The sequence below is a fragment of the Dermacentor andersoni genome, chromosome 9 (genome assembly GCF_023375885.2).
Source record: "Dermacentor andersoni chromosome 9, qqDerAnde1_hic_scaffold, whole genome shotgun sequence".
Lineage (NCBI taxonomy): Eukaryota > Metazoa > Arthropoda > Arachnida > Ixodida > Ixodidae > Dermacentor > Dermacentor andersoni.
In genome coordinates, this window is record NC_092822.1 from 47,551,063 (window position 1) to 47,569,531 (window position 18,469).

The window sequence follows — 18,469 nt, forward strand, 5'->3', positions numbered from 1 at the left end:
ATGCACGAAACAGTGAACAGTGAAATGGAATGACATCTGACAAATGCCTCCTTTACATTTTATAAATGACGCAAATTAAATTAAGATTTCTTTAAATCCTACCCTAATTAACTGGATTTCAAATTACTTTAATGCACGTAAGAAGTCGTTATTTTTAAGCATCACAACTCTAATGACCTTTCCGATAACTCTGGCGTTCCCCAGGGCTCGGTTCTTGGGCCTCTAGTCTTTCTGCTGTTTGATCTTGTAATAAATGATCTTGTAAATGATCTCCCTGTTAAAATTAAATTATAAGCAGACGACTGTGTTTTGTACTCAGAAATAGATAGCCCTATTAATAACTGACGCATTTCAAAAGGTTGTTGCTTGTTGTGACGATTGGCAGATGTCGGTAAATATTGAGAAAGCTGTTTTTATGTGCATAAATATGCTATTTTATGTGCTGTTTTATGTGCAGAAATAGATAGCCCTATTAATAACTGACGCATTTCAAAAGGTTGTTGCTTGTTGTGACGATTGGCAGATGTCGGTAAATTTTGAGAAAGCTGTTTTTATGTGCATTACTCACAAAAAGAATAAGTTTACTTCCAATTACTCGGATAACAATATTTTTCTATCTGAAGTAACAGAACACAAGTGCCTTGGCCTGTGGATAAGTAGCAACCTAAAATGGAATCGGCACATTGATGAAGTAACCACTAATGCCTGTCACAAATTATTTTTTCTTGGGAAGACATTAAAACTGTCCACATTGCCCGTTCGCTTATTAGCGAACAAAAACAATTATACGCCCCGTACTAGATTATGCAGCTATTATCTGGAATCTGTTTACGCAATTGACATAAGAAAAGCTTACGAAACTTTTACGAAACATTTAAAGCAAGCCAACTTGCCCACACCAACAGAGCGCAATCGAGTTTCCCCATCTAAAATTCTTATATCATCTCATAAATAAACATTACATTATTAACATCTCCGATATTATTACATTTCTTTCTTGATATTCCACAAGACAGAGACATGAGCTAAGTATTAAACCATTCCGTGCAAGAAATAATTATTTTAAATATTCCTTTTTTCCCAGGACCGTGATTGAATGAAATAACTTAATATCCAAGCTACTCAACCTTCGTTCTCTTCATTTGCTGATAACCTCTCGAATTGGCCAGAAAGCTCAATTATGACCTTCTTCATTACCTGTCTGTTTCTCTGCTGTATTTTTATTAAAAACCGATATTGTTTGTATAAGCAATGTACTACGTCTTGCTTTGCTTTTTCTTGCTTGCATTTGTACACTGATATATCGTACTTCCACCCTGCTAAAATACCTTTGCGGATTGCCGTATCTGTAAATAAAAATAAATAAATGTAATGCTAATTTTCACAGTGTACGTGGATCCGAGGTTGTAGCGCCTTTACACTGTCGGAGCTTCAAGTTTAATTACAACCTGCCACCGAATCGCGCGCTTCAGATAATTTAGTTACTGCTTGCCAGTCACGTTGCATAATTAGTCATTTAGCTACCTTCTTCAAAATAAAAAATTAGAAATTCCTGCGTTGATGCTTGCTGACATTTTCATTTACCATGTTATTTTATGCGCTTATTATGCCGATTTTCCCAAAAAAGTACGCTTGAATGGTGAAAGCTGAATTTAGCAGTAAAGCTCTCCGACTCCAAAAAGTGGCAACAGCGTGCTCGAGATAGTACAAACGTACTTTTTCTCATGCCATCATTCAGACTGTTGCCGCCGAATGATATATTGGGAAGAGATAGAGTTTGACTGGTGGGCACATCATGGGGTCCCTTGGATCACATACGGTCGGTGTCTCATCAGCCTCCAGCAGAATGTGAGCCGCCATATAGCTTGTCCGTGGTAGTGTGATGCCCTGATTTCACCGTAATCTTAGTTATTCAGTTATTGCTCGGTGCAGGACACACCTGCTGTATCGAAATTTCTGGGATGTTTTCGCCGATTTCATACCAAAAGGCTCTCGTCTAGTCAGGTTGCTTGAATAGCGTGTTGCGTTGAATCAAGTACTCGTATTGAGATAGATAGTAGGGTTGCATGAGAAAGCTATCGCTCGCTTTGACAATCGTCTGCGATGGTTTCTGATGGAATAGTATAGCGTTTTCTATTTCGAGTTGTGGGTTTAGGAGTCGGGCAAGCTCTCTAGCCATGGTGGTGAGCCCTGTCTCCCGTACCCATTGATGCCCTTTGCGTGAGCCGCAATAGCATGCCCGAACTGAAGAGGCTCACTCAGCAGCGAAGGTATTTCGAAGTCACTTCTTTTCGCAGCTGAAAGCCCCCGCGATTTCGGCATTCCAAGTCCCCACACGTTATTGCATGGAACAGATCGTGTAACCAACAACTGCATACGGGAATACCTAATGCAAGGAAAGCAAGAAATCGCACCCTTCAAAAGAGCGTCCCCTACGTGTGAAGTTGCCTTCAATAGCAAAACGACGGTTCCTGTGGTAGGAAATTGCTGTTCACTCGTTGCATACGGAAGTTCCCATGGGACATAATCGTTATTCATTTGTTGGTTCAAAGCTCCCTCAATGATCTACCTGCGAAGCTTTTAACGCACACGAAATGCGGCTGATACCATAGTCGACAGGTTTGTGGTTACCGAGCGTAATGGCGCAACCATATATGGGTTGCAAGAAAGTGAAGAGATGTTATAGTAGTTTGTATATACTTGCGATATGAGAATCAGAATCAGAATCCACTTTATTTCCAACACACTAGTTGGGGGCCCCCAGGCAAAAAGCTGTCGTAGACAGCTTGACGGGACCTGGGGGCCTACAGAGAGCAGCAGGCAGTGGATTTCACAAATTCGAACAATTGTAAATACATACAGACATAATGAAGAAGAAATAAACTTGTTTCATACAGATGCAGCATACAGATTATGAAATTGCAACATACAGATGCAGCATACAGATACAGACATTATGAAGAAGAAATGAACTTGTTTCATACAGATGCAGCATACAAGGTGGACACTATCACAGAATGCACAAACAGTGCAGGAAATGTAGCAGCCAGGGGAAAAGAGAAAAAGTTCATTGCTTCATCAGGTAATCACGCACCTCCGATTTAAACGTGCCGAATGGGGCACTGAAATTAATGTGATTTTTTAAGAGGTTGTATAGTGTTGGTATGCAGTAATCCAGCCTAGATCTACCGTAATTTGTACGTGTACGTGGCGCTGGTATTAGCCTGTTACGTATGTTGTAGTGATACGGGGAATGTTCTGTATAGTGTGGGAGCTTATTTTTATACATATAGAGAGATAGTTTACAGTCATATAACTTAGACGCTTTAAGCATATTATGTTTAATGAATAGGGGACCAGTGGGTAATAGGCTGGGGTGTTCATTAAAGTTCTCAAAGATTCTTAATACCTTCTTTTGGAGCCGCTCCAGTTTGTTATAGTTGGTGGTTGTTGTAGTGCCCCAAACTAAAGTGCAATATGAAAGACGTGAGTAAAAATTAGCATAATATATTGCATTCTTTAGTCCTATTGGAATTAGTTCCCTCAGTCTGTAGAGGCAACCAACTGCTTTGCCTAATTCAATCGTGAGCTTAGTAACGTGCATGTTCCAAGACATTGTTTCTTCGAACCAAACCCCCCAAAACTTTTCAGATGCGACGCGTTGTAGGGCCATTCCTTGAAAGTTTAGGGCGAGTTCGAAATCGCTTTGTTTGTTGAGAGGTTTAAAAATGATATATTTAGTTTTTTTTAATATTTAAGGTTAATCTGTTAGAGTTCAACCACTGTTCAAGGTTATTTAGGTAATTGTTTATTGTTGTGTTTAGGTGGGCTAAAGTTGATGCGGAAAAGAAAATATTAGTATCATCAGCATACATGACCAGTTTGGGAGAATTAGGCACATCACATAAGTCGTTGATATAAAGTATAAACAATAAGGGCCCTAGAATCGACCCCTGAGGCACTCCATGTTTTACCACAGTAGTCGGAGATGACAAGCCATCGACTTTCACACACTGCTTTCTATTGTAAAGATAGTTCTTTACGAGATCATGGGCGACGCCACGTATGCCGTAGTCATGCAGTTTTGACAGCAGAATATTGTGATTCACACAATCAAATGCTTTTTTTAAATCAGTGAACAATCCCACAGTAAAAAGTCTGTTTTCTATGTTGCTAAGAATTTCATTCTTGATTAGTAATAGCGCCATTTCGGTAGATTTCCCTTTCTGGAAGCCGTATTGTGAATCATTCACAACGCGGTATTTAGTGAGAAAGTTTTCGAGCCGTGTATGAATGACATTCTCAAAAACTTTGGACAAGATGGGCAGAGCAGATATTGGTCGGTAGTTTGCTATATCACTGATGGCTCCACCTTTGTGAACAGGGGTTATACGTGCCAGCTTAAGGTCAGAGGGAAATATACCAGTCTCTAACATTTGATTAATTATGAATGTCAGTGGTAAGGCTATAACAGACGTGAAGTGAAGCAGGTGCGCAGGTGCGCAGGTGCGCACAGAAAGAAGCGAGGGTTGCGTCTCGGTTTTTCGTGTGCCTGTTGGCGCTTCAGTGCTATGCATCTATGGGATATTGGCTAATAAATAAAGGCACGAGGGATCAAGGACATAAAAATGATACTGAGAGGCATAAACAATGGAACAAATAACGTGAAATTTACTTGGCAGCGTTCGTCTACGCTATCTTTCTTAAATTGTTGAGAGGTACTGGACGCCCACAGCACCGCACAACAAGCACACGCGCATTCTGATACAACAGCATTGAGGTATGAATTTAAGCACGAAGCCACACATAGTGGATGAGAAACGTTGCTTCTTCTTTACGAGGTTTTTAGTTAAGTGGTACTTGCGGTGACGCGATCAGCGGGTTCGTGATGCTGGTTCGTGAGTTTTCACGGTTCACGAACAGCGAGCAATCACAGGTTCATCTTTGCAATAGATCCAGCGCCAGTAAAGCAAGAGTACGCTGATCTAGATTTAGGTGCGCCTCAACATGTTATCGCATGAGAAAGACGACGGATGTACAGGAAATATCGAGCGCTTGAGGTTGCTAACCGCACGTGAATTACCTATAAATCAATAATTATAATTTCAGAATTCGTATGGGGTCCTGAGGAGAGACAAACAAGGAACACCTCATGAAGTTACATTAATTTTGGCTTTAATCTCCCTTCAAGGTTCGCGTATCTTTCATCATTTGACAGGGCCGCTTGCCTTCAGGCGACAGAGAAAAAAATGCGCCTTGCTTATCGTGTCATTTCGAATGAGGTGCTACGGCCTGCGGTGGACAGGTGGCGAGAGGAAAGTGCGATGATGGAAAGTGACGATGGCCCGCCAAATGAAATATAATCTTCACGTCTTTTCCTCTTCGTCACCCGGCACGGCGCGCGCTATTTAGGAAGTTTGGGAGCCGCGTCGTCTGAGACATCTCCCTGCGATCCAGATTCTCGAGGAGTGGTCCCACTGGTTCCCAGCCGCGCGGCCGCTGCGACGCCGATGGTGGTCGCGCATTCCTTTATTGGCTCGTCGAAGGGCAGCGTTATGACGTCATACCGAGGATCGCCGTCTGGGATGCAAGACAGAAGCATAAAGTGCCAGCGCAACAGACTCTTCACCCCTTTCAGCTTGAGCCTGTCTCTTGAGTCTACAAAGAACCGAAACCCACCTTGAGTCAACAGGAAAGGGAATGCGTATTGCAGAGTATATATCTGATAAGTTAATCCACATATTATTAAGAATACCCGTGAAACACACTAAGTAGGGTAAATATGTCTAGCGGGAACCACCTCGCTGACCGAGAAAGACCCCTAAGGTCCCGACATAGATGAGTGTCTCAAGTGCAACATCGGTAACGAGGATAACACTCTGTAAAGTGCTGGAGACCCACTTTAAAGCTCGGTGGACAAAACCGCCCGAACACGTTCCACAATAGGCGCTTTCCGACGAAGAACCTAGACACTAAACACACACTGTGCGCATGCCGTATTCCCTTCAAACCTTCCTCGCGGAAAAAGACGATGAGATGCGATCTTCAACTGTCATTCATGTGAACAAGCGTTCAGAACTGTGGAGCCGATAAAGAGTACGTTTGTAGGTGAGGCACAAAAGAGAATCTTTATCCAAAAGTATACCTGGCACCTTCTTCCCGGTAGGCGATGCTTCGCTGTGCGAAGACTCTGCGACAACAGTCACCGGCTTGGGCTTGAACTGCAGCCAGTTACGGCAGGTTGCAAAGCTCCATTCAAACCAGGCTTCGCCATGATGAAGCAACTTCATTACCCTGTTGCTGTAGGCAAAAGGAGAGGTAATTTGCAACGTCCAGGAAAGTTGCGGAAGCATAAATTTGTGTGTGTGTGCGCTGCGATAAGGTGATCGAGGAGAAAAGCAATAGACAAAAGCGCGAAACCCGATCAACTCAATCGGAAAATCAACGATTCATTCGGCCAGCTGGTGTACGGAGCTCCTTGTGCAAGCATTCACCGAGCAATCAGCAATTTTTGTTAATCTTGAATCCAGACACACGTCTGCATTTTACTGGCGCCTTTATTTGAAATCAAGTCACGAAGCACTTGTACTCGAAAGTGTTTTGCCGCTTAATAATGCAAACCGAGTTCAATTATTGATTATTAGGTAGTAATGCACGAGTAGAAATCACCGCCACGTAAGAGTAAGAACGATGTAACACTTTGTGAATCGTGTGGCAAAATGTCCGATTTTATGCAGCTTCTTTTGTATTTTGGGTTCAAAAGCTCATGTAGACATTTTTCAGCTTGGCTCGGAGCTTCAGTCAAACAAAACACTTTAGAAACAAGGCCCCTATCTACACAGTCTGATTTCCCCTTTATTCAAATTCGCATCTACATCATCTTACGCCACAAATGTTCGCAACATAAATTTTCAGCCGATCCTGATACTGGACATAATAACGAAGCCAGCCTGCCAATGACAGACAGACAATTCACAAATGAAAAGCTTTGTTAATTCGGCCCCGGATGTCCATCTCTTTCAAATCCGGCTACAAAAGAGTACATGCGCAATCAAGGAGTAGCTTACAGTAGTAGTCTGGTGATTCTAATAGAAATTATGGTACGTTTCTAGTATATAATAGTGCAGTACTTGAAGCATGGGGCAGTTCTGCTAGTTTTCTTTTATATCTGTACTAGCTGCGGAAAGTATCATATTATTCTCTCTTAAACAAATGAATAATTCCCATGATAATGGGACGCCCGCTACAATGCACGTGAAATCACACTTGGGTGGTGCCAGTCGCTAAATGACATGATTGACAGCAATATGAACCCCACAAAATCGCCGGAATAAAGTAAGATTAAGTAAGTAAGGTATATTCTTGATATCCTTGACCTGTTTGTTTTTCCTAGTTACTATATGGATATCCAGTCGTGCGAATGTTAGCTGTAAAACGCGATACTCAAAAGCTCATTCTCTGTTTTTTTTGTATGTTTTAGTTGGTTTCCTCAGTCACCACTAGCATCGCTCTACAACGCTCCATTAACAACATAAGGCATGTCAATGGTAACAATTCAGCATTTGGCAAACATAACAAAATCAATTGAAATTGTAAGAAGGCTATCCAAGGCTTTACTAAGAATCTCCAGCTTTGTTCACAGTCATTCCATCATCCAAGCTCTACACTTAGACGCTAAAGAGGGGCAAAATTTTTTTGACTCGTAGTACGTATAGCCAACTTGTGGTTTCATGTCACGCCACTCTCTTTCTTGACTTCCTTTTCTTTTGTCAGCAGGCTTTCTCGTTTCAAACCAAAACATTTTCGTTACTTACATTTTGAGTAATGAATAAATAGAAGCACCGAGGACCCATTAACCTGCTAAAGGGTATGTACCATGCCCCTCACTCAAATGACGGGCCGTCTATTTCGGTTACTATCATTATGGTGTGCTTTTGCACGTCTGTCGTGCAGCAAATACTTTGGTCAACGCTGAGCTCGCATACTTCTGAGAGCGCTATTTCGAGAATGAAAGTGCGCTTCTTATAAAATTTGGCCAGATAGGTAACTTAAGATGCCTGTGCCAACACTTCAAATTGTTAGGCGTTAGGGAAAGAAAAGCCATCTTACTCAAACACCGCACGCATCGTGTAACAAATTGTGTTTTGTGTCTGTCGCTTGACTTGAAGTCGGCGCTCCCTTGTAGCTGTCGCGCCGTAGTACTTACACCAGTATGTCTGACCAACTATCTCAAGCAATAGCTCTGCTACACAAGGTACGCTATGAAGAGATGATATAGTTCTAATTTTCTCATAATAAACATTCACAAGGTACGCCATGAAAAGATGATATAGTTTTAATTTTCTCATAATAAACATTCAATTAGTCCCTGCATCATCCCATTCTGCTCTTCCTTGTGCACGTTCTGTTTTTCGCTAGTTTTCAACTTCAAGCGAGCCCGAGAAGCACACGTGATGTCTCATTTGCATCGTATACTCAAATATACCGACCTTGAAAACAGCCAGCTGATCAAAACAGGCACAATGAGGATCGTGACCCCCGACGAGTAAGCTTCGTGCATCCAAGCACTGACTGTGGTCACAGCGTCCCCGAAGGCCCCCTGCAGCCATTGAAGGCTCTCAGAGCGCGCTAACGACCGCAGAAACCGCTCGTGCAGGGTCGCCCCTCCCTGGTGTTCATGGGCTGGGCATCTGAGTGATGACACATTACAGACGCGATGAGTTGTACTGAAGTAGAGGTGGGCTTTTAAACTTTGCGAAACGCTTCAAAAGTGAGCGTTTCACATCATCGCTGCTCGCATCACTAAGCAGCCGATCCCGGCCAACCTCAGGGAAGCAGTGGTTCTACTTCGCCATATACAAATTGCATCAACGTATACGCCTGGCTGGCGACCGGAGCTTAGGAAAACACTACGGTGGTTCAAAGCACATCTTAGAATATATGTGAAGCGAAGCATTAGTCGCGCTTCTTGTATTAAATCCTATACAACTCCCGGCGATTGAGAAACTGCGCTTATTTTCATCCTACGCATTGTGCAACATCATGCAAATGCATATGTATATGTACCAGAGAGGCCTCACCATTTATCTTATGCAATTACTATATTTATGTATTGCACGGCTCCCAGCCTATGCCGAAACGAAAACAGCAAGTCAGGCAGATGCCAAGTGTTGAACGTCTACGCAAGTGATGTCAATGAGACGAAAGCGATGCATGATGCTTGTCGAGAGGAAAGTGGTCATGACGGGTGTGCACCGAGAGAACACTGATATTCATCTAGTTACGGTTAGGTATTCAGTTCGTATCTCTTGTGTCACAGTGGCCGAACACAATGTGGAGAATCGCCCGAGAATTGGTACATACTTAATGGCGCATACCGCCCTGATAAACAAAAAAAAAAAAGACGAAGTGGATCAAAGAATATTCTGAAGCTAATTCGTTCTTTCATTAAGATGCCAGTGTGCATTACGCATTCTTATGAGCCACCATTATATGTTTTCTGAAGCAACTTGTGTTTTGTTATGCAGAACATCAGGCGCACTTGCTGGCACTATATTTGTGTTCAGAAAACAGGGGTTATACAAGTCATACAAGATATATGTAGTTATATATAGTTACATATACGTAGGTATATTAGTTGTATGCAGTTATGTTATACAAGTTAGCTAGCACTTCCATTCGGCTCGCATATAACCTTCCTGTATATGTCCACGGATATATCGGCCGAGATTTTGACTCACTTAAGCAGACCGCAGCAGCAACGTCGAACACGGGAGCACAGGCATGGAACACTTCGCTTTAGAATAACGCAAGTTTGACCCACATGTTCGAATCAAAGTTTTAGCGAAGCCGTTAATACAATGATTTCAACTCAAGGCAATGTGTACAACTGTGTTTATTTTCATTATATGCAACGCGTAATGTCATGCAAAGTTTATGTTTATGCACTGCATCGTTCACAGACTATGCTGAAAAGCAAACGCCAAATCATCCGAATACACAATGCGAGACGCCCACGCTGCGATGTCACGAGGACAAAGACGATCTATGGTTCTTGTCGAGGGAAGAATGGTATGACAAGTGTAAACACAGAATTATGCTGCACTAAAATGCAAAAAAATTGGATGAGTTGGTGTGCATTCATAATGGTAACAGCGCGAACAAAACAAAGACGGAGTGAAATGGCACAGGACGAGCGCTGACTCACAACTAAGTTTACTGAAACACACACACTAAGGAATACAAGCGACACAGGCGATCACATGGCCAAATGTTGTTTGGCAGACACACACGCATGCATGTGTCTGCCCATTGCCGACAATGTAAGCGCAAGCCTCTGCTTAAAGAGACAACAATTTTGTTTAAGCATACTGATGCATCCACCAGATTAGTCGTGGAAGTAGCCCACATTGAGCGAAAGGGCACGTGGTGCATTCGCCAGCCTTCGATAGCGCTTTCTCAGCAGGCATTATTTTACTGTATAGCTGGATGCGGTAACAGATTCTGTGTATCCAGGTGGCCTGGTTGTGCGTTCCTCGTTTGGCCGTGTGATCGCCTGTGTCGCTTGTATTACTTGGTGTGTATGTTTCAGTAAGCTTAGTTGCGAGTCAGCGCTCGTACTTTGTCCTTTCACTCTGTCTTCGTTTTGTTCGCGCTGTTACCATTATGAATGTAAGCAAAGAGATGTGAATTGTCTAACCATATTTAAGGATTCTACAGTATACATCTCTTGTCACGCTCCCACATACACAGCTAGGTGCAGGCCGACCCTACAGCAACTGCCATGCCGAACCCGGTCGGGTAGGTAAAGAAAGCTCCGAATTGTATGCCGCCTGATCCTAAGGCCGAGATAAAGCAGCGCTTACAACTCTTCCGAAGAGAACGTGACACGTTTGTACGTAAGGGTTGACACAGCGAACCGGTAACGGGCTCGTCACTGAACACAGCCCTTGCAAAGAGGCCTTATGTTGCATGACGGAAGATGACAGGTCTCCTCCTTTTGTTTATTGAAGCCGTAGGACTACTCGACCAGCAGGCTATGCTAGTTTTCAGTGCGGTAGTTTGCCAGTGGTAAAATAGCTTGTAACACGTGACACGAGCCCTGCAAACGACGGCGGCAACCCAGAGTATACAATGCCACTGAAAAAAATCAACACCACGCTGGAACAAATCGTTTAATGGTATTCTGCTCGTATAACTGATTGTAATAACGTAGCAGCAATCGACACTGCGGAACTTTTCATCTCTAAGGTCTAAAACGGTTACAGCGGACAAAACAGGAAACAGCATATGAAATACCACACGTTGGCGCTGTTTATTTTGTAGATTCTAGTGCTTGTTTCGGGTTCGCGATCACCGTAATCAACCATTAAATGAGTGTTCCAGGTGTTCTGATGATACTGTGAGCTTTGCCAAAACATTTATCACCCACTTTATTCTATAGTATCCAACATTAGGATGAAGCTAACACATTCTCACGCGATAAAACTTTCGCAGCGTAAAACATTTTTTTCAGAAATTAAAGATTTATATAAGCGTGGTCGTCTCATGGCCGACAAAATTACAGTGTGGCTAAAACTGTGCTTGAAAGAGGATCAAAGGGCTTTTGTCTGGTTAAAACACATAACGAATGCCTTTTAGGTCATTTAGACATCGCGCGGAAGTCTCAATGACTCAAAAGTCTCAAAAAATATCGTTTCGCACGCGAGGGCCAACCGAACATTTCCAGATAACCGTAATGAATGTTTAGACACCCGACGTTTAGTCTATGCAGCGTGGCAAAGAGAACACACAAAAAGACCAACTGAAAAAGAAACGCTTTTCGAAATCATGATCCGATAACCAGAGTGTATCGGATAAATTATTTCAGGAATTTTATTTATGTGTTTCGCAATGCTCCTGCTAGAATGTTGTGCTCGCATACCTAATCTTTTCGCCGAAGAGTACTGCGGCGTACTTGATCCACCAAGGTTGGCCTGGCACCTCCGCGAGGGCGGCAGCCATGAGGAAGCGCTCGTGGAGGGTCGAGTCCGCAAAACGCTTGCAAACTGATGATGAACAGGAACGGTAGTGAAATAATCACTCTTTTGTGACATATCTACAGAAAACAACGTAAGGAAGCGCACAGATGCCTTTAACATTGAATTCAACAACAACTTAGCAGCAACAGTCGACAAAAAAAATTAGGGCTGTTTGATTTCTGAACGAAAACTAGGTGGCCCTTGAAGCTGCGGTTGGTGATTGCTTCAGGGACAATGAATGTAATCCCAAACAAGTGTGCAAGTAGTGCTCGATGATAGCAACAGGTGGCATGACTAGAGCAGTCACTGCATTTCTTATTCTTTTCGCAGGTCATCCGCCTGAATTCTCGATCGTTCACATTGGGACATTCAGCGTTGAGAGGGGCACGGAATCTTCTGCAGCCGAAAGGCCGCGTCGCTCACAATGCTCGCCTTTCGCTCCACTGGAGCTGCTGCCGGCTCTTGAAATGCCACGAAAATAAGGAAGATGAGCGTTATTTTACGCCTAGCAGCACTTGCTGAATATACAGGGCGTTCAAAAGTAAGCGTTATGGTTTTCATAAAATTAGGCACTGGGAGGCACGCGAAGACCACCTGTGCAACTAAGTTATGTAACTTGGGGGACACAAAGTAAGATTATCATTATCGCTGTCAGCAGCCCAATTAACAAAAATTCAATAATTAAGTTTTGTTGACTGCAGTAACTGAGTATGTTTGTATTGAAAAGTTAGAGGCAGTCGTGCTTTTACACATTATCAGTTGGAAGAATTCTTCTAGCGTGTCTGCGCTCCCAGATATCCGACTCCACATCTTAATTGTCGTTCACATGATTACGCATGCAAGAGACTTAGCATCGGCGCAAAGCTCCTCCCTGAATTGACGTGGCTGTTACGTGCGACGTTTAGTCTGACGACGGGGCGGAGGCATTGCACAGGCATTGCATGCTCGCACAAGCAAACATGAACACATTTCACTCAATGACCGCGGAAACTCGTTGTCAAAACCCTAGAGCTAGGAAGCGTGACAGCAGCAGCGAGCTAATTGACCTATCGTGCTGCGTCTCGCATCAACGTGAATTAAGCCGCCAAAACAAAGCGCGCGGTGGACTCTGTCCTCCTCGCAGATGGATTTCGAGATACAGCAGCCCGGAGTAGAACGTTCCCACCCCTCGCCTTCTCCTCGCCCCGAAGCCTTGCGCGCGACGGAAGACGGCGCGCTTCCTCCCGATTTCCTCGCTTGCGTGAGCGAAATTGAGCGGCCGATCGCTGGTTCATCCTCGCACGCTTTCACTTCGCACATAGAGCATACGGCCAACACCTTCTAGAACTGTTCTAAGGGGTGTTGATACGGCGCGCGGCGACAATTCTATCGCCGTTGGACTTTACGCGGAACCTCACGGCGACAACGATGGCGCCGGTATAAATGTGCCTGAAGTGTCCGTATAATTTCTATCGCAACAGAAGACTTTTAAGCACTCGAACACACTTAAATACAAGCTCGCTCTAGCAACCAACATTGAGGCAACAAATGTTTGTCGCAACATTGCGTGCCTAGATAGTAACATGCAGGCAGAAAGGATATTGGTAGAAGCTTTACCGAATTAAATGTTTAGTAGCTCTCACTAACGTGACTTACGAAAAGGTAGTATGTTTATTGATGCGGTGACTTACCAATTACAAAACGTAGTAACAGTTACGAAGACAAGCGCATTATAATTACCAGTAATAAGTGTTATTTGGTTTATCATTAGGCGTCTTTTACATTGCATTATTAGTTCGACTCCATAGTAAAAGCATACGAAACTAAACAATCTAAAACTTAGCCATGGTACTTATTGATGAAGCTTACCAGGGTGCTACTTATGGTACGGCTTGTGGTTCAACCTCGGGTAACTGTGCACAGAAAGTCATGCACAAACGGCAAACGAGAACAGCACACATGCCGACCAATAACAAAGTTACTACACGATATATACTTCATAAAAGATTTCAAGATTTCTTATAGAAGTGCCTTGGGTAGGCACAGATAGCACCGGTAAATACCCATGTATTATGAATCGACAATTATGAACCTGTAGTTTTATAGAGTACGATCTGCAATGCGTGTGTGACGAAGTAGCATATAACTCTTAATCTGGCATTGTTAATATATACATGGCACAACATAACCACATAAACACATGATAGACAATGGCCAACACGAGGTAGTAGACTTTACTTAGCAGCTTTGGAGCTTAAGAGGTGAGTTATGCTAGTAAAAAAGTAGCAAAAGGTTAGTAAAGGTACGACAGAGGAAGTACCATAAGGTACTGATTGACGGTATTGAGCGCATGCGCGTATGGTATGTACGTACAGTATGCACGTAGCGGCAATAATATCGTGACAGCAGGACGGTGACGCCGATGTAGTGATTGCGCTTCGAGCGCGTGTTTAATTAACACTAATATAAAATTTAATTACGGGTGCCACTCTACCATTAAAGTACAGCAAAGCGGATGGCAAGAGTGCCTCCAGACACATATAGCATCACAACAAGGTGGCCATAGGTGGCAGATTTTGTCAAAAGCCATTGCGCATACTTGAACGAGGAGAAAGAGGGTTGACCGAGGGGCCCGCCGTTAATAATCATATCATAAGAAGCCAACAATACAAGTGATTTCCCCTATGTTGTTCTTGGTGTTTTTTTTTTTTTTGTTGGCTTCTTATGATATCATGCATACTAGTCACACATCAACATGACACTAACGTGATACTGAGAGACGACAAGGTGATGAGATGGGCTGGCAAAATTGGCCATGTACAGCTCGGAAAAACGAAGGGCGTTTGATTTTTGCATGCATTTGTAAAAAATAGGATGCTTCAAAATTGGACCGACTGGGGAAGCACGTTCAAACATTCTTGAAACTTGTTTAAGTAGCGTGTTTTCGCAACTTCATAACTGCATGCTTAGAACAAGCCGCTATGTAAAAGTGCTATCACGTGGCATTGATCTAACTTTCCGTTCTCGAGAGTATCTACATGCAAAAGTGTGAAAGCCGCATTTCTGGGTGTCTATTATGATGTAATTTTGACACCTTAAATCAGTTTCATGTTTTGCTAGAGCTGTTACCTTCGTTTTTACGTGTCATGGAACCTAAAGTATTGCGCCAGATTCACGATCTTGGGAAACACTCAGCGCCAAGGCTCTACAGTGATTGCGCAAGACATTTCTGTGCTCACCAGCTACTGTCGCATTCTCTTGGCGGTCATAGTCGTTGGCTCTGACTGGGTCTTGCGACGCTGGTGCACCGTCGTTACCGGCCGGCCAAAGGAACAGGGTTCTGACCCAGTCTACAAAACCGAAGTTCTGGTGATCTTGTCTGTTTGCCTCGCCCGCGGGTGCCGACATCATCACACAGACCGACACGATGATACTTTGAACGAGAACCATCGTACTGTTCTCTCTGTAACGCTCGTCGTCTTCTTCTTGTGAGCACTCGGGCCGCTCATGGGAGACACTAACAAAAACACCATCAATGTTCGACTGCATTCTCTATTTGCTTGCGTACTAGGCTTGGCGCAAGGCATACGATGTGAAAAAGATTGTGTATACCAAACAAAAACATGGAGATCTTTATGAAGCAGGTACTTTGAAAATGCATTCGAAGAGAATCTTTTTCCGCAGCTAAAAGATTGCAGAAGAAAGAAAGAAGAAATTTAGGCTAGGAGATAGCTAGTAGAAATGTCAAATAAATTATCTTTATTGAATTGGCTTTTCTTCTCCTCTCTGAGGAGGAGGGCATTGGAAATTCTTATGTGCAAACATCGGCTGCCCTTGAATGTTCGAGCGATATTACCTTCTGAAGGGTCTGTACTGAGGCACACTCGCGGCATTGGGGCAACACAATGGAAACCCGTATTCGTTACTCCAACAATGAGAGTGTTGTTGAAGTTCCTGCATGACACGGCAATAGACGAGCGGCTTTAGTAGGGCCGCTGTGTAATGTAAATGTTGATGCAGAGGTACAACAACCTAGATGTTAGTGGCCCGTACCCACATAGTGGGATTGGCCGCGAACCGGGTAATTCAACAGAAAACGAGAAAGAAGAAACGTGAAAGGATGCAAAGACAATTTGAGATTAGGTAGATGAGAACCAAGATATGTATTGTTGATAATCATTTAATGAAAATGTGTATCGTTATGCGCACACGTCCACTCCTATCCTCGTCCACCGTCATTCATCCCGGTACTTTCACTCCCCTTCCCTCGTGCCACTGCAGGGTAACAAACCAGAGAGGGCCGGCCCAGGTCGAATTCTCTGCGCTTCGTGTGAGAGAAATGTATATCTTGTATTCGTTTCATTGTTTATCACCTTTTGGCAGTTATTTTGTTCGTTTGCACGATTTTTTTTTCTCCGCCTCTGGCTGCTCACACTGGTCTTTTGGACATCATCTTTTTATTTATTAAGTTTTACAAGCCGATCTATTTATTTGTTTAGTTACTTAAATCAACTTCCGCTTGCTTTTTTGAACGATTTCTCTGTACCCAATTCGCATTCATTTGAATACAAATGCGTGAGGGCATGTAATGGTCGATCAGCTAATTCCTAAGGAGTGCTGTGGGATCTCCATTACCTATTTGCTTAAACCAATTTGCACTCATTTTTTCTGCAAACTGCTACACGTGGAAACAAAAATGATTATGATGCAATTTTTAAACAACCTCATCTTTGTGCAAGATCAACGTGTAGTTCTTCCGCATCGGCGCTCTAACTGTCGGGGTCATCATGTTGGGCACGATCGTCATGTCCTTAACAATCCACAGCGGTGCCCGGCAGGTTTACAACGAGAACTCCACCACCTTGATCAACGCGCCGAGCGTCTTGTTAACCGAAACTACTACGTCCGGTATCGAGGGCGTCGAATTTCATTTTGTTGTTAATTTGGTGATTAATGCCACCAAGCTCTGAGAAGGGAACAGTCACATGGGCCGAGTGTTGCGATGCTTTCATCAACAATCACTCAATGCAAGTGGGGCAAATGTCTATGGGCCGTCATTTCTTCTGTAGTATCACTGCTGACGTCGCACAAGAAGAAAAAAAGCCACAAGCAGGACCAAGAAATCAATTATGTGATAGCCTTTTTTCTTCTCAGACCTAAACATCGAAAAGCTGTCTTTCAAAACTACAAAACTGAACTACAGTTTTCTTTCTTTTCACATTTGCCTGCTATATGAGCTGCCATGAATGCGATTTTTTTTTTCAGATTGCGTAAGCCACAAGGTGTGAGAAATTATTGTGTCTTCTACTAATATTGCTCAAAATTGTTCGTAGATGTGCCAGCAGAGATGCAAAATAGCAAATGAGAGTAGTTCTCAAGTGTGTAAATTAGTTACAAAGAGGTGAATCTGCTAAGCAGTCAACTACATGTAATTTCAATACAACCTTGTAATATACAACATTAAAGAAAGCTTGTGCAATTTGTTTTAACATACAGCTTTATTGGTTGAAGAGCCATAATCCATGAAGCCAGTTATAAATCAATTAGGTTATGTATTGTGGTAACATAGTAGCTCTGGATTTTCTTGCACTGGCACACGCTTCGCTGGTTCAATAAAAACTGGTGAGGGTACATGGCAGCGTATGGTGCAGCACTGTTCGGTACAGCTTTACGCTCCACTGAGTGAAAGCTTACCTTGCTTCACAGATCGTAACTACAGTATAGTTCCACTATATCAGTGGTTAATGTCTAAGGCAATGGAGTATGTACTTTCAACAGCAAGGCCTAATTTCACGGCCAAGTTCAAAATTGAAAATTATGTCAGTCGATATCCGTAAGATTCCCATACAACTGTACTGTGAATCGAAAGAGATGAGTAGGGGGCCCAGCGGCAGAAAGTATTAGGGCTTCATTTTTTTTAGCCCAAAAGAACTATTCTAATTTGGATGACATTGCCCTTCCCACATAAGTGGACTTGTACATAACAAAGTATATGTAATTAATTCCTGTAATCTATTAAACTTCTTTGGTAATATTGTAATTTAACGATTACATTTTTACTCTGTGAAACTCATTGTAGTCCAATTACTTCTTTAGAAACTTTTTTTATGTAATTTATTACTTTACTGGCAAGACAAGCTGTAGCAGTTGACACAGTTTGGGGGACCTGTACTTGGTGGGTATTACAGAAGAACATCCTAGATCGTGCCATGAAGCAGCCAGTTCAGACAGGCGAAGCCTGGAGCGCAATATTTGTTTTTTCGTGTTAACGCTCCGCCAGATGCTCGCCGGTGAATTAAAGTGATATTGATATGTCTTGACAGCAACGGCAACTTAGGACGTTAGTGCCAGAATGTCACCTACGGATGATTTTTACAGGTTTTACTTGGCCCAAGCGAGAGCGTCCTCAAGTCCTAGAACAGTAAAGCACTGCACTTCACTGAGGACCCAGACGCTGAGTAATGACAAAC

General features: G+C 43.0%; 1 protein-coding gene across 2 annotated transcripts in view; it reads right to left on the minus strand.

The window, feature by feature from the left end:
- Positions 1 to 5,158: 5,158 nt before the first annotated feature.
- The window catches only part of LOC129384030 (uncharacterized), a 39,087-nt gene continuing 25,776 nt past the window's right edge, over positions 5,159 to 18,469 (minus strand). The window contains exons 1-5 of one of the 2 annotated variants that reach the window (XM_055069083.2): positions 15,239 to 15,440; positions 11,924 to 12,047; positions 8,490 to 8,690; positions 6,146 to 6,300; positions 5,159 to 5,580 (exon numbers count right to left, since the gene is read on the minus strand). In XM_055069083.2, the coding sequence (XP_054925058.2) occupies positions 5,405 to 5,580; positions 6,146 to 6,300; positions 8,490 to 8,690; positions 11,924 to 12,047; positions 15,239 to 15,410 (828 nt within the window). In that variant the 5' untranslated portion in view covers positions 15,411 to 15,440 and the 3' untranslated portion in view covers positions 5,159 to 5,404. Of the gene's footprint in view, positions 5,581 to 6,145; positions 6,301 to 8,489; positions 8,691 to 11,923; positions 12,048 to 15,238; positions 15,441 to 18,469 lie in introns of those variants that run through there. The other variant, XM_072284350.1, reaches the window with a different exon arrangement.